Source organism: Sapajus apella, unplaced genomic scaffold (genome assembly GCF_009761245.1).
Source record: "Sapajus apella isolate SASKATOON/1434 unplaced genomic scaffold, GSC_monkey_1.0 scaffold178, whole genome shotgun sequence".
Lineage (NCBI taxonomy): Eukaryota > Metazoa > Chordata > Mammalia > Primates > Cebidae > Sapajus > Sapajus apella.
Genome location: NW_022437118.1, coordinates 424,989 through 439,756, shown reverse-complemented (window position 1 = coordinate 439,756; position 14,768 = coordinate 424,989). Strand labels below are relative to the sequence as shown.

At 35.3% G+C, this 14,768-nt stretch overlaps 1 protein-coding gene across 6 annotated transcripts in view; it reads right to left on the bottom strand.

Annotated features, from left to right (window-relative positions):
- Positions 1-4,931: 4,931 nt before the first annotated feature.
- The window catches only part of ZNF148 (zinc finger protein 148), a 148,128-nt gene continuing 138,291 nt past the window's right edge, over positions 4,932-14,768 (bottom strand). For 3 of the 6 annotated variants that reach the window (XM_032268284.1, XM_032268286.1, XM_032268290.1), the window contains 2 exons: positions 12,787-12,905; positions 4,932-12,516 (listed from right to left, as the gene is read on the bottom strand). In XM_032268284.1, coding sequence (XP_032124175.1) covers positions 10,918-12,516; positions 12,787-12,905 — 1,718 coding nt within the window. In that variant the 3' untranslated portion in view covers positions 4,932-10,917. The remainder of the gene's footprint in view (positions 12,517-12,786; positions 12,906-14,768) is intronic. The other 3 variants (XM_032268287.1, XM_032268285.1, XM_032268289.1) reach the window with 1 other exon arrangement.

The following is a 14,768-nucleotide window of genomic DNA, read 5'->3' as shown; positions in this document are numbered from 1 at the left end:
GGGAAAGAAGTGGCTCTAGAGGCCTTACAGTTCTAGCCATACCCTCTCGCTCATCTCTACGCTAGGGTTTGGGAAATGGGCCCAGCACATATTATATTAAGAGGGTGCCTTGTTTCCCACTGGCCATTGATTCTTGTGTGCCACTTTCGGGAATTTTTTTTTTCTTGAAGGTTGTGGCAAGTTCAAGTTGTAGTTGAGTGCAGAATTCTGGCATTTCCAGGCTCCTGGATCGTAGCATCATCTTAATGCCATTGAATCTCCACCATATTTCTAATAATCTCCCGAATGCTTCCTGCACCCCCTAGCATTGTCATTCATTCACACTTGCTCATTGCGTGAGGTAGCTTTACGCTTTCTGAACTTAATGCCTTTAAGAAGCTTACAAACTCATCCAGAGGGTCTCACAATCTTCTGCTGATGATCAATTTCATTTTGAATGTTCCTGAACTATGAATACTAAAAAACACTTAAATAAACCTAAGCAGAGGCCAGGCATGGTGGCTCATGTCTGTAATCCAAGCACTTTGGAGGCCAAGATGGGCAGATCACCTGAGGTCGGGAGTTCAAGACCAGCCTGACCAACATGGGGAAACCCCGTCTTCATAAAAAAATAAATAAATAAATAAAAACCTAACGTACATGAAAGGCAGGGCTTCAAATCTCATCAAACATACCATCCGCTGGTTGTTTCTGTTTGATGTATACCTGTGATGGTACAGACACTCAGAGGAAAGAAAAAAAAAAAAAAAAGAATAGCAAAGAAGGGACAGAAACAGTGAAAGAAAAATAATGTAAGAGAAAAATACCTGAATAGGGTATTTAATACTCCAGCATCCTAACCTCATTGTCCATAGTTTGCTTTTGCCTCATGGGTCGGCCAGGTTCCCGTTTATGATTAACCAATAGCTTAGGAGCGAGAAATTGAGGACTTCCACCTCAGTATATTCCCTCACTTTTGTAGGATGACACTTCTGCTTATTGTTTCTTATTTGTGGCAATATATATCAGTGTTGTTTAGACTTCATCCAGAATGTTCCATCCTGTTCAGGGTATGTGATAATGAAATTGTACTTTTTTTTTTTTTTTTTTGGACAGGGTCTCCCTCTGACACTCAGAATGGAGTGCAGTGGCAGGATCACAGATCACTGCAGCCTCAACCTCCAGAGCTCAAGTGATCCTCCCATCTTGGCCTCCTAAGTTGCTGGGACTAAAGGGGTGCACCACCACCCCTGGGTGATTTTTTAACATTTTTTGGAGAGATGGGGTCTCTGTATGTTGTTCAGGCTGGAGTCATAGTTTTTTAATGAAGCTTTTTGAATTATGTGTTCCTAAGGTTGAGGGCCTGTGCTTTATAATACCCTGCACTCCATTTGTCAGGGAACACAAATTATGAGATAAGTAATCACTTATTTACAAAATTTCTATCATTTCTACCTCATTAACTAGTTATTGCTTGTTGGTCAATTAAATCCAGACAGACTGTCATATCTTCTTCAGTCTTTTGAAAGATAATATTGTCTGCAAATGAAAAGTTATTATATGTTCTGCTTTACATGAAATGAGGTTTCCAACATTTGTCCAACTCTGCTCTATCTTGCTTTTGTGTCGCTTCAAAACCTGGATAGGCTGCCACAGTGGCTCACACCTATAATCCCAACACTTTGGAAGGCCAAGGCAGGTGGTAGGATTGCTTCAGTCCAGGAGTTTGAGACCAGCCTGAGTAACATTAAAAAAACACCCTGTCTCTACAAAAAACAAAACAAAGATTAGCTAGACATAGTGGAGCAAGCCTGTAGTCTCAGCTCTTCAGGAGGCTGAGGCAGGAGGATCTCTAGAGCCCAGGAGTTCAAAGATACAGTGAGATATGATCATGCCACTGCACTCCGTGTGGGCAACAGAGCAAGATGCCCTTAAGAAAATAAAATCTGAATAGGGTATGTATTTAATATTTTACAGTTTACAAATTATCTCAAGGGATTTGACATTCACAGCAATTCACATAGGCATTTATTATCCTTATTTTACAGATAAAAAAGTTGAGGCTCAGACTTGAATGAGACTACACAAATAAATCAAGGCAGAGCAGTGATTTAATCCTAAGTCCTCTGCTTATTTCATTACCCCTTATTTGCCCATGCAGCCTATAGAATATTATCAAACTACAGCTCTACTGTCTCACAATCATCCTCAACAAAAAACATGCATAGCTCATTTAAAATTGTCCCATGCAACATTAGACATGCTGCCTTGGAAGTACATTCTTAAAGGATATATATTTTTAGGCTAAGGTAGGGTGATCACTTGAGACCAGGAGTTCAACAAGCCTGGGAAACATAGCAAGACCCTGTCTCTACACAACATAATAAACATTAGCTGGGCGTGGTGGCATGTGCCTGTAATCCCACCTACTCGGGAGGCTGAGGCGAGAGGATCACTTGAGCCCAGGAGTACAAGGCTGCAGTGAGCTGTGATCATGCCATCGCATCCCAGCCTGGGCAAGAAAGCAAGACCCTATCCTCTTCTCCCCCAAAGAAAACCCATTAAACGACCCACAAAAAAAGAAAACCCTATTTTTTAGACACATATTACTAGACTCTTGTGTATATTTTCTCCTCCCCCCACAACACACACAATGAACAAAACTGCTTTCAGCCATCTTCTGTGAGGTCCCAAATTACTCTGCATGTGTTTACTCTGCTGTGTCCTCTTCCAGCCATTTCATGATCTAGCAATCAGTCTTAACCCTCATATTGTCTTGACAAAAGTTGTGTCAGGGTGATGGTGCTGAAACTCCCATAGTTTTCCCTTAGGGGAAACTACCGTATCGGAAGTTTAAAAGATAAGTTTCAGAGGCCACAACACCTTGAAGGAAATGGCCTTCTATTCCTTGAAGGAAGAGCGAGAATCATACATAGGAACAGCTGGAAGTTATTTAACATGAAGAATACCATAATCATAGTCTGGGAGGATTGAACCAGTAACATATGAATTCAAGGTGTTTAAAATATTAATACCTTTCCATGAAGATTGCGCTAGAATGACTAGCTTGGTTCAGTTATTTCTGCACTTGCAGGAAAGCATCTCTGACCACCCATTTCCAAGCCCGCAACGGGGTACAGGTGACCATCTGGTGTATTTTCACTCACATGCGTGTGAACCTCAGTCCTGTGGTAGGTCAGTTCCCTCGAACAGCCTGTTTTCTTATTTTCACAATACAGGCTTGAATCCTATCCATAACTTTGTTATTTTAGGTAGAGGATAATTTTGAACAATGTTCTCTATTTCTACTTTATTGGTCTGTATATATTTTCTACCTTCTGGAATTATATTTTCTAATCCTATCCTAAAACAGGGAATGCATACACTTACAAGTTTGAGGGATGAGATGTAAATTACTGAGCACAGCACTCAACACATCTTAACACTCTGTTTGCTTTAATAATCTAAAGTACAATACTGCAACCTGCAATTGATAACACTTCAAATACCTTTCACATGGTCAAATAGACATGCTAATGGCCTCAGCCATCTATTATTTGCATGGAGCACAATGCCTGTTTTTAAATAGGTGATTGGTGCTGAATGAACGCAGGGTCAAAGAAGTCAGCCCCAGTAAGATTCAAATCAATAGAAAACACAGTTCCATGGGCAAGGCATTTCTTTGGCTCCCTTCCCCACCTTGACACAGCATCATATTTCCAGTTTTATTAAGAGTGGGAGAAGATAGGGAAAATTAAGGTTACCACTTTGAAAGTTCCTCTGTATTAGTAGGTAAATATGCAAATGCTCAAATGTTCTCTAACAATTCAAGTCCATTTCTAAATTTGAGTTTTCCCAGTCACTTGAAAATCACTTTGAAATGCCATTCTAATTTACAGTATCACATTTTACATCCCAGCTCTTACACATATGCATATGCAGCTCTGTGACTGTGTGGGCAAAATGTTCCTTTTAATTACATTTGAAAATGACAAAAGCACGAAAATTATGAGACCCAAATTTTAGTTTTAGTTCATTTAAAACTTTTCACCTCCATTTATTCTTCATGCATCATATGAATATAATCTTATCAGGTTCACCCGAGAAGAAACAGAACAGCCAGCACTCTGAAAAAATTTTTAAATTCAATCCAAACATATAATCAGAAAAATCTTCATGCTCACTTTGTGCATGATAAATTGTCAAGTAAGACTCAATGACAACGCATTAATTCAAATGACTTCAATTTTATTTTTTCTTATAACCTTTAGAAGATTGAGAAGTATCATGTAGAATATCTCCCCACCCCTCTCCCCACCATTCCTAATCATTCAAGAAAAACTGGGATCTAGGAAATGCATTAGTAGACTGTCAGTGGTATTATTATGTACAACTGGTTAAAGCACCATGCTAATAAGGCCAGGGTCCTAGAACTGATCATTGCAAGGGCCAGTTAGTTTAAATTTGTTCCATGGACCCAGACTGCACTCCTAACCGAAGACAGCTTTCTTACAATGCATCCCGCTGGTCACAAGCTAGGATACTGGCAAGGTGGTAGATGGATGAAAACAAATCTCCACTAATCAAAGAAAAAAAGAAAACAAATCCCACGTATGCTGACAGTGGGTTAACAAAATCTTATCTGTAAAGAAAAAAAACACACACATATTTTCTTAGACCTATGATAAACACACTTCAAGTCTAAAATATTCAATGACAGTAACATATGACTCTTGCATTTTAGAACTGTCTGATAAATACCATTCCACAAAAACTATAGTAAAGGCCCTGATAATTGTCACCCAATTTGTGTAACTGTTAATTCCAAACATTCTTTTCTCTTTACTGTTAAATCTGTCCACCATGATTTCTCAATATTTACCATTTGTTATTTGGTTCAGAATATTGTGAAAAATTCAGCTCCAAAATTATCCATGAAACTGTATTCTGTATTTTTTTTATTTTTCAAACAGCCAGTGTCCACATTTAAAATGCAGAATTTGCAAATATTAGTCGAATAATTCAAAGTAAAGCAAAACAACTTCCTTTAGTATCACAATACATAAAATGGTTTTATAAACTCCAAATGGCAAAGATAACTATAATATGACAATAGTGTTGAAAGCCGTGAAACTCATCAAACCTCTTATGAATAGGTCAGTTTAAAGAACATTTCTACGTTCCATGACTATGCATGAAACAAGCTTTCACTGTATTATAAAGGCTCAGCAATCCATTCATGGCATAATATAGGGTCAAGCAAGATTTTGTTTTTACAATGACAATAAAAATGTATTTAAAGAAACAACAAAAAAAATCCTCCCAATTGTTTAAAAACAATTCTATTTGGAGACCAAAATATATTTTAAAATATATTGACTTACCAAGTTTCAACTGTCAGGCTGCTAACTACTGATGTAAAAGTTTGTATTTAAAAATATCACAAATATCTTTTTATCTAACAGTGAAAATTTCAATGTGATAAGTTTCATTGCAAAGCAATTTTCACCTGAGTAGATTTTAAAATTTAGTGCTCCTATTTTTGGGGAGAGAGGGGAAGGAAAGACCCACTTTGTATCTGATCCCAAGTTTGCAGTTGAGTCCTTCACATTATTTCTAGGGAGTCAAAGAAATAACCTGCTGCAACCTTCCCAAGACACATGACGCCCCCTTTCCCTCAGATATTTGCTCTGGCATTTTAGGAACTCTCAGTATCCATCAAATATTTCCATTTCACTACCCACTCAAGCATAGCAACCCAATTCATTCAATTCTATACAACAGTGTCTATATTATGTACATATTTAATTATCAATAGGAAATAGAAAATAAAAATTTACAGTGATTGAGAAAAAGTCAGAAAATGGGATAGCAATAGTAATACTGTATAATCAGAATATCCTATTATCTTACTAGTTTTAATGACAGGGTTTTTCCTTTATTAGTTGAAATACAAAGAAGGCATAGGGGATCCCAGGAAAATAACACTATATATCAGAAAATTCAACGTGCTCCACCATCAGGATTTCCATCACACATTTAATTTCTTCTGTACAATGTTTATAAACTTGTTTTTCTTTTAAAAATCATCAGATTTTCAGATTAAATTCAGCACTACACAGTATGCCCTTGAAGTAAAATGAGGTTACCTGCTTTATTTGGATACCAAGTTCCCTTCAGACAGCATTAAAATAAAGACAAGTAAGACTACACAGATAAAATCCAGTATAATTCAAATCCAACAATGAAAAATTTTCCCCATATTGTTGCAAAATTCTTTCTACTGAAATGCTTTGCTACAATAATAAAAAGCATACATTACATATAAAAGATACCAGTGTACTAAAAAGTGACAGAAGTGGACTAGCAAATCCTTCAAAGCACATTATATAAATGACTAGCATTTAAAAACATTTTTTCCTATAAAATGTAGGTCATATACATTTATAAATTGGCGGTTTTATTTCTAAAGCAGTGATGTATGTGTTCAAATAGCTGTTCTGTACAGTATAATATCTACTCACTTTAAACTATAATAGGTTTGTCTTTCTTTGTATTGAAGTTGAATAAATTCATCTGATCAGCTGAGAAATCAAGCTTGAAAAATAAGTATCTAAAAATCAACGTAGAAAGTTTAGAATTATTGAAATGTAATTATGAAATATGAAGAGAACTATCTATTTCACAATGGAGCTGAAGTCACCTCAAAACTTACGGGCTTGAATCTAAAACAGAAACAAATATTAAAATCCAAAGCAAACCACAAAGTTAGGTAGCAGTACAGAAGCAAGAAAAAAAACCACATCCCTTCCTTCAGTGTGATGGGCACTAAGTTTTGCGGTCTTCCTCCATCTTGCAGAAGAGTGGTAAGGCCATTCAATGCTTAGTGAAAGTGAGTACAGATGAAGTCAGATTTAGCCTGTCTCCCCTGCAACTTCAATTATGCTGTGTAAACAGTGTTATGTTCCAATAGGAGGAACAATGGAAATTGCTTATAAAAACTGATTAAAGATAATCATTATTAAATGAAATAAGGATAATTAATAACTCTGAAATGTTTTTAGAACTTTCCTGATGCTACTTGTAAAGTTAGCACTGCTATGTATTATTGCTTACATACAGTACAACATCATATGCCTTCTAACATAAAGCAGTACTGTGATTTGTTTGTACATATTTACAGATTCTTAAAAACAAGCTGTAAAAACATTACATACTTTCAGACAATACAAATTAGCACATTGGTACTCACTTCAAAACAAATGGAATGCATAACATTAATAAACATCATAAAGGAAGACTCACATAAAAGTCCTTGATTGTCAAGACACGTTTATATATAAACTCTAACTGTGCAGAATTAAAGATTCAATCATCGGTACATCCTTATTTGATGAACCATATTTACAGCATGGTATTGCATAAAAAAATAAAATAATGTTTACAGGGTTTTACTTTTTTATCCATTGGATTAAAGAAAGCAACAAACATAACAAGAAATGTTTGTCTGCTTTAGTTTGTTTCCTACCAAAGTTTAAGTGAAAAAAGGAAACACGGTTTTTATTTGCAGAACATAGCAAAACAACTGGAAAATTATTTCCCTGAAATAAAGCAATTTGAAACGGAAAAGGTTTTAAATTAAATTGCAGACTCAAAATATTTATCACTGATTATTATAGTGCTTCTTCAAGTAAATATACTGTGAAAAAAAAATGAGTTCTACTTTAAAATGTTCTAAGTCTAAGAAATGCAGTACTACAGTAATGCCTACTTTTAAAGTTTCCCGGCCTTTTTTTTTTTTTTTTTTTTTAACCCATCAAAAAACCAACTAATCAAATGAAAGGAGTGGCAAAAGAGCTAACCTAGCTGGCACTCTGCAAGTGTCTCTCCTCTGTGGAAACGAAATCCTGCCCTGAGCACAATTCTTGACATAACTGCCTTCTGCCTCTTGAGATAAAAATGACCCGACCGATGGCTGGCATCCTCAGCCAGAGCTAAGAAGATGGATTCCTACCTTATCAAGTACCACATTTGCATGTAGACCTAAAACATTTAAGATCCACTTAAATATTCAAAACAAACGAAATATGTGTGCAATAAGGTTTTTTAAAAAACCCTTTAGAAGATGTTCAAGAGATATTACCTCATCTAACGTGCTGTTTCCAATCTTCAAACGTGAGTACGTCCCAAGAGAAAAAGCACACCTCGCTCAGATTGATCAAAAGTTTGGTGTACCAGCATGTTTTTGTAGAACAATGTGCTCACTTTGAGAAATGAGAAACATGAATTGCAAAAGAATATCTCGTATCCTCCATGTTTCAATCGAAAGCAGCACACAAGGCTACTTATTTTCTCCATTAATGCCCAGATAGAAATTAAATAACCTTCTGAACCAAAGTGGGGAAACCCAAAACTGTTGAGATGTTTATCATATGATGATAGAACAAGGTAACCCTGGTAGGCATATGGAATTTCACAGTAAGAGAGTGATGACTATACATAAATGGTAAGTCAGTAAGTTATGCTGGCTGAGTGTCAGTTATCTAAAAAATGCTTATAACCTGGTAGAAAAGTCTGCCATTATGTAGATTTAAAGAAATATGTTGAAAACAGGAATGCAACACCTGAAAGTCTGCTGGCATAACTACCATTTTCAAAGGCCTTCCTTCCTTAGCTTACCCTAAATGCTCAGCAATAGAGTCATATTCTAAATACTGTGCTGGTGATGTTATAACAACTGAATAAACCTCTATACTGTATCAAAATTACATCAAGTTCTCAATAGTACAAAATTTTTGATCAGGCTCCAAAAAACAACTCAGGAAATAAATGCCTACTGTCATCAAAAGTACTATGAGAAAAATACCAATGCCTATCTAGGGTGAGCACAGTTCCATTTTTAACACCTCACCTGAATGAAGCCTTTGTGTAATTATGTAATGCACAACACAACACACACCAATCTTGAGTCAATAATGGCAGAACTTAAATATTTACTTCAAAGAAGTCTAAAATTGTTGAAAACTTTGGCAGCAAAGAAAGCTGTCAAATGGGAAAACTAGTACTTCAAGCAAAACTTAATAACCAAACTATAGAGAAAACCACATTAAATATAATTTATATTCCTTATCATAAAACACCGATATATTTAAAATAAATGAAGGATGTTAAGGGTGGATAGTTATTTCTTCCCTTTCCTTATGATAACAGTCTTGGTATAACAAATAAAAGAAAAAATAATTTAAATGGGTAACATTCTATATTGAAACAAAGACTGCAGATCTATAGGGCCAGTACAAGAGTCAAAATGGAAATTAACAATAGTTTCATTTTCCAAGGGTATTAACTTTAGATTTTCACTGGTGCTATAACAGTAGGTGCATTGTGACAAAGATGACAGAAATTTAAAATGTAAAAATGAAAAACTTGGAATAGTCAGTAATTAACATAATTTCCAAAAATCAAAACTGCCCAATGTGTAACTGTAATCATCATTCTTCAGAAAAGTGTGTGTGTGTGTGTGTGTGTATAAAAGCACTATTTATTGTACCATGCTGTATTATTTTAAGACAGAGTATTAAAAAAAAACATTCATGGTATAAGGATAAAGTCTGTAGTTTATTTAGAATTTGAAATGCAACAAAAATTTTCCGATCACTCATCTAGCTGAAAAAGAAACGGTAGTTACTGGAATTAGTAAACACTTTTGGTTTGTAAAGTTGTAATGAGCAGTGTTCATTAAAAAGTAACTCAAGATAAAATAAGCAATTAAAATGCCCATTTCTTTAGTTTCTCTGGATACTGTTTAATTATCCAATCTATCAAGAGTCTAGAAAGAGAAGGATTAAACCAGGTTTTACAGCTCCAAAGATATCCCAATTTCCTTTTATTGCCAAAAGTTAAAATTGTCAATTATGAGATGATTATGACACAACCATATCAAACCTAAAAATCTAAATTTTTACTTTTGAGAAATCAAAAATACCAAATAGATTCTAAGTGCTCTATGTTAACTGAAGTGTATATGTAAAGTAAAATACAATTATGCTTTAAAACGTGGAATATACATTTTGTGTAAGCATTATGTTCTTGGGAATGTAATCTACAGAATTTTTTTTTACTAAAACTTCAAAACCTTGATACCTGCACATGAAAAATCATAAAAAATATCTAGGTACAACTGTACAAAGAAACTGACACCAATATGCATACTTCCATAGAGAAGTGAATGCTTCAATAGTTGTGTGTTTTGGTAAAAGTTTTGAAAGTATGCATATTTTTAAAGTAATTAGGCTTTTAAATAGTGGAGTCTTAGACTATCAGATTTTTATTACTTTTTTTTCTTCAAAAAAAAAAACACATGTCAATATAATGCAAAATGAAAATCAAGGGTATATGGCATTATCATTCTTTTTAAAAGATGGTTTCTTGGTTTCGTTTTTCCCCCATCAGACATACTAATTTATTTAAGCCATAATCTCTTGACATTAAACTTTTAAGTTCACTCTGTAAAGTATACTCAGATTCCCTGCTGAAGTGCAATGACTATGCTGAAAAACTTAGAAACAGTATGAGTAAATTTCACACAATTACTAATCTCCTAAGAATGTACAATGTTATCAGTTAGGAAACAATTGTGCGAACGTCTTTTTTTTTTTTTTTTTCAACTTGGTGTGGGTGGAATAGCAAGTTTCTGATCTAAAACAAGTAATGCATTGCTTCTATAAAGGTGACAACATGTAAGGCAGTTCAAAGAATGCTGACTAACCAAACGAAATGCAGTTATTGGATTATCTTGCTATTCATATCAGCTTAACTTGTTATTACGAATTGCTCTTAAATCTGTACAGCACTCCATTTACACAGAGTAACCCCACTCTTGATTAATCTGTTCTAAAGTGCCAGTATTATTTACACTTTTTTTTTTTTTTTTTTTTTTTAGCCAAAAGTCTGGCCAGTTGTGGCATCAGGTGAAGATGTCATCCCAGCTCTATTATCATTTACATTCACCAAGGGAAATTCTGAAAATTCAGCACTTGTCCCTGGTCCCCGAAGGTTCACCTGTCCATTGGCAGTGCTAAATTGAGTAGCTATTCCAGCTCTTGATCCATGATACGGAGCACGGAAAGGCTGTTCAAAGGAGCTCATTTGGTAAGCTTGGTGGACAGGCTGGGCCTCAGCTTTCTTCTGAGAAGTTACTTGATCCAAAAAGTCCTGTGTTGATGTGGCAGAAGCATGGTTTGTCTCATCACCTGAAAAGGGAAATGAGTGCTGTGAATCACCAACTATTAGTCCAAAGTGAGACTTATCTGGAGTTGTTCTTAGTGGAGAATTCATTCCTGATCGAAAGCTATTGATGGGCATGGTGGCATAGACCTGCTTGTCTATGGAAGAGAATGCTGGCTGATTTGGGAGGGTCTGGTTATCAGTCACAAAGTTAAGGCTAGGGCTATTCAAATAGGCATCATTTTGGCTAGTTCTGTCCAAAGCCTGCTGCAGAAACTTGGAGTATTCCTGCAACATGTTGGCTTTATCTGATGAGGATGCTTGGGAGCTTGATCCAACATTCTCTGACTGGGTGACCTCTGGTACTTCTGAAGAATTTATTGATATGCTAGAAGTCACTTCAGTATCTGCAACACTGAATGATATCTCATGCTGTCCATTAGCTTTGTGGGAATAATGATCCAGCAGAGTCTGCAGTACCTCATCTGGAATAACATTTTTGTCATGATTACTCTTAATCTCCACATTCAGTGCCTGTGACTCTAATATGGATGCCGTGGTACTTTCATCAATGACACTTGCCACAGCTGCTTGTGTTACAGAAGGCTGAGAAGCTATGGTACCCACATTCAGCGCATATTCCCTGCTGTTGTTACTTGCTGCTTGAAGATACCGCTTCTTCTTCAAAAACTGCATGGCATCATCATAATTAGTACTACTATGCACAGGTTTACTGGGCCCCTCCTGCAAAGTATCAACCTGATCAATGTCAGCATTGCCTTCTGAGTCCAGTAAAGCTTGTTTATCCACAAGTTCAAAAGCATACTTTGAAACTTTGCTCTCTTCATATGTAGATAAAGGTGAAATTGTTGGATTTTGCTCCAGTGGCTGTTTTAGACTTCTCTTACTATTAATTTTTTTGAGAACTAACTTAGGTGGGTGTATTTCTCCTGAGGCATCTTCTAAATGTGACCCTCCAACTGACGAATGTGGCATTTCAACAGCATATTCTGCAACCATATACTCATCTTTTACTTTAGTACTTGAAGAATAAAGAGGCAAGTAATCATTTTTGTCTTTTTTCAGGTCAGATTTGTCCAAAGCACTCTCTTTGTCCATTCCAGATGATTTTTTCTCCGTTTTCTGCCTTTTCTTTTTTGGCAGTGAGTTGTCTTTTGGTGATGTAGAAAAGCCAGAATCTTCCTCAGATGTCAGAAGGCCACCTTTGATGGCACACCTATTTAGTTTTTTGTCATGATTTTCATGGCACATACGTTTATGTTTCAATACACGATCTGTTCTGGAAAAATACTGTTGAATTCAGAAGATGGTAGTGGGTTGTTTATTTGTGTTTTTCGTCAACCAAGAAAAGAAAAAGAGAAACAAAACCATTAATATAAATACATATTAGTGCAATAACAGACATAATTCCAAATAATTCTCTGAGCCAATTTTCTATTACAAATCTAATCAGTAAGAGAAGGCCTCTCAAATAGATCTAAGTAGTAATGTTTTCTAATTTAATTTATAATTACTGTATAATTTAATTACAATAGAAAAATTTCAAGCCATCTCTCTTACCTGTAAACAGTATTCACACTGGTAAGGTTTTTCTCCACTATGAGTTCTCTTATGCCTTTCCATATGATATTTTTGTATGAATCTCATACCACATTCATCACAGCGAAATGGTTTTTCACCTAGCACATAATATAGAAAGTTTAAAACAAAACAAATATTGTAAAATAATAAATTGCTTTGCCATAAGAATCTTTAAAATAAATGACTTTTGAAAGTTATAACTTCCAATTTCATTTGTCAAGTATATTTTGCCTTATAAAAACGAAAAGAATTAGCATATGTCATTGGAAAGAAAAGGATGAATACAGGCACAGTCCATTTTCCTGTCTTTTTTTATGTGCGTATGTAATATACTCTTTTCAAGGAGAACAGCAGTGCCAGGAATTTCTTGCAACACGAACAGACTAGCTGAAGTTTCTAATCTTTTGTTAAATCATATAAAATGTTTTATAACAGTAAAAAACAAAAAGTTACCCATGCACAATACAACACAATTCTTGGGGACAGCTTTTTAACTCAATTTCTTTTTAAAAAACATTTGTGGTTAAATAAAATCTGAATCCTGATAATATTTTAAAAAATCTAATTTAATAAAATACAAAAAGAACTTAGAGTCTTAAGTTTGTTTATATTTATTCTTTTCCTCAACTCAAGCCAGCACTTCCCATGTCATTTAGGGAGTAAATTAAACTGAGTATTGTTAATCAGACATATAACTGCCCTCGCTCCCATTTAAAAAAAATCCCCTAATGACTTCTAGAATCTTCTGATCCATAGTCAGGTGCTTTATTCATTGTGCCAGTGGCCCCCACAATCATTTCTAAGCTGTAAAGAACCACTACTATGAAGCTCTAAAATAGTTTTTACTGATAAAACCACAGTCTAAGTAAACAGAAGGGCATGACAAGAAGCCACCTAGAATAACGCTTGTTGGGGAAACTACTGTTTCTACCTTTTATATATTTAACAAAATTTTTACCAAATATTACCACTCTACCCATAGCCCTTGTTGTAGGAGGTTAAAAGTATAAGTCATACTACTTGTCTTCAGATTTTATAACATAATTGGGAAAACAAGATAGATGTATTTTAAAAAGACAACACTATGTCTGATTTACTTTTACATCTTTACATTTCATTCTTTCTCTTCGTAACCCATTCAGACAAACCATAATACCTACTATCTTATGCTTTCCTACTTTTGCCATGATTTACGCTGCTCCTTTGATCAGAAATGCCCACCTTCAGGTGTTTGGATACTCCATTCTCTTTGAGACCCAACCCATCTCCGTTGGGATACTCTGCTCTATTCTCCCAGGTGAAAGGTATCTTTAAGTTTCCACAGAATTCTATCTGTACCTCTCCTATGGCACTCATTACTTTTAACTCAATAACCATTGAGTTTTTTTTTTAAATTTCAAATTACTGAGTTGAAATAATTACAAATATTTAATTATTTCGTATATTGCTATTCTTCTACTAGATTATATTTCTTTAGGTCAGAATCCAGGCCTAAATTACATTTATGTAGTTCAAAGTACCTTAGGTAATTAAAAAAATTTTTTTTTCTTATACAGATGGGGTCTCACTATGTTGCCCAAGGCCTGTCTCACACCCCAGGCTCAAGCAATCTTCCTGCCTTAGCCTCCCAGAGTATTGGGGTTACAGGCATGAGCCACTGAGCCTGGCCCCTTGTGAAAATTTTAAATGCCAAGTAAATGGCAGAAATAGTGACCATTACAGTGGATTATTAAGGGGAAAATGTTACTATGAGCTAGAATGATTTGGAATGGTTTCCTGGAAGTGTTGAAATTTAAACTGGGTAGCAGAGAGATTAAAACCAAGGGGAAAAAAATGTGGAGAGAAAGGGAAATAACAGTACTCTAAGTGTTTAGATACTATAAGATGTGCAGGAGAAATGATGTCTAAGAAGAGAACTTGGCAACAAGTAAATTGTTTAAAACTTTCAGGAATGAAACTTC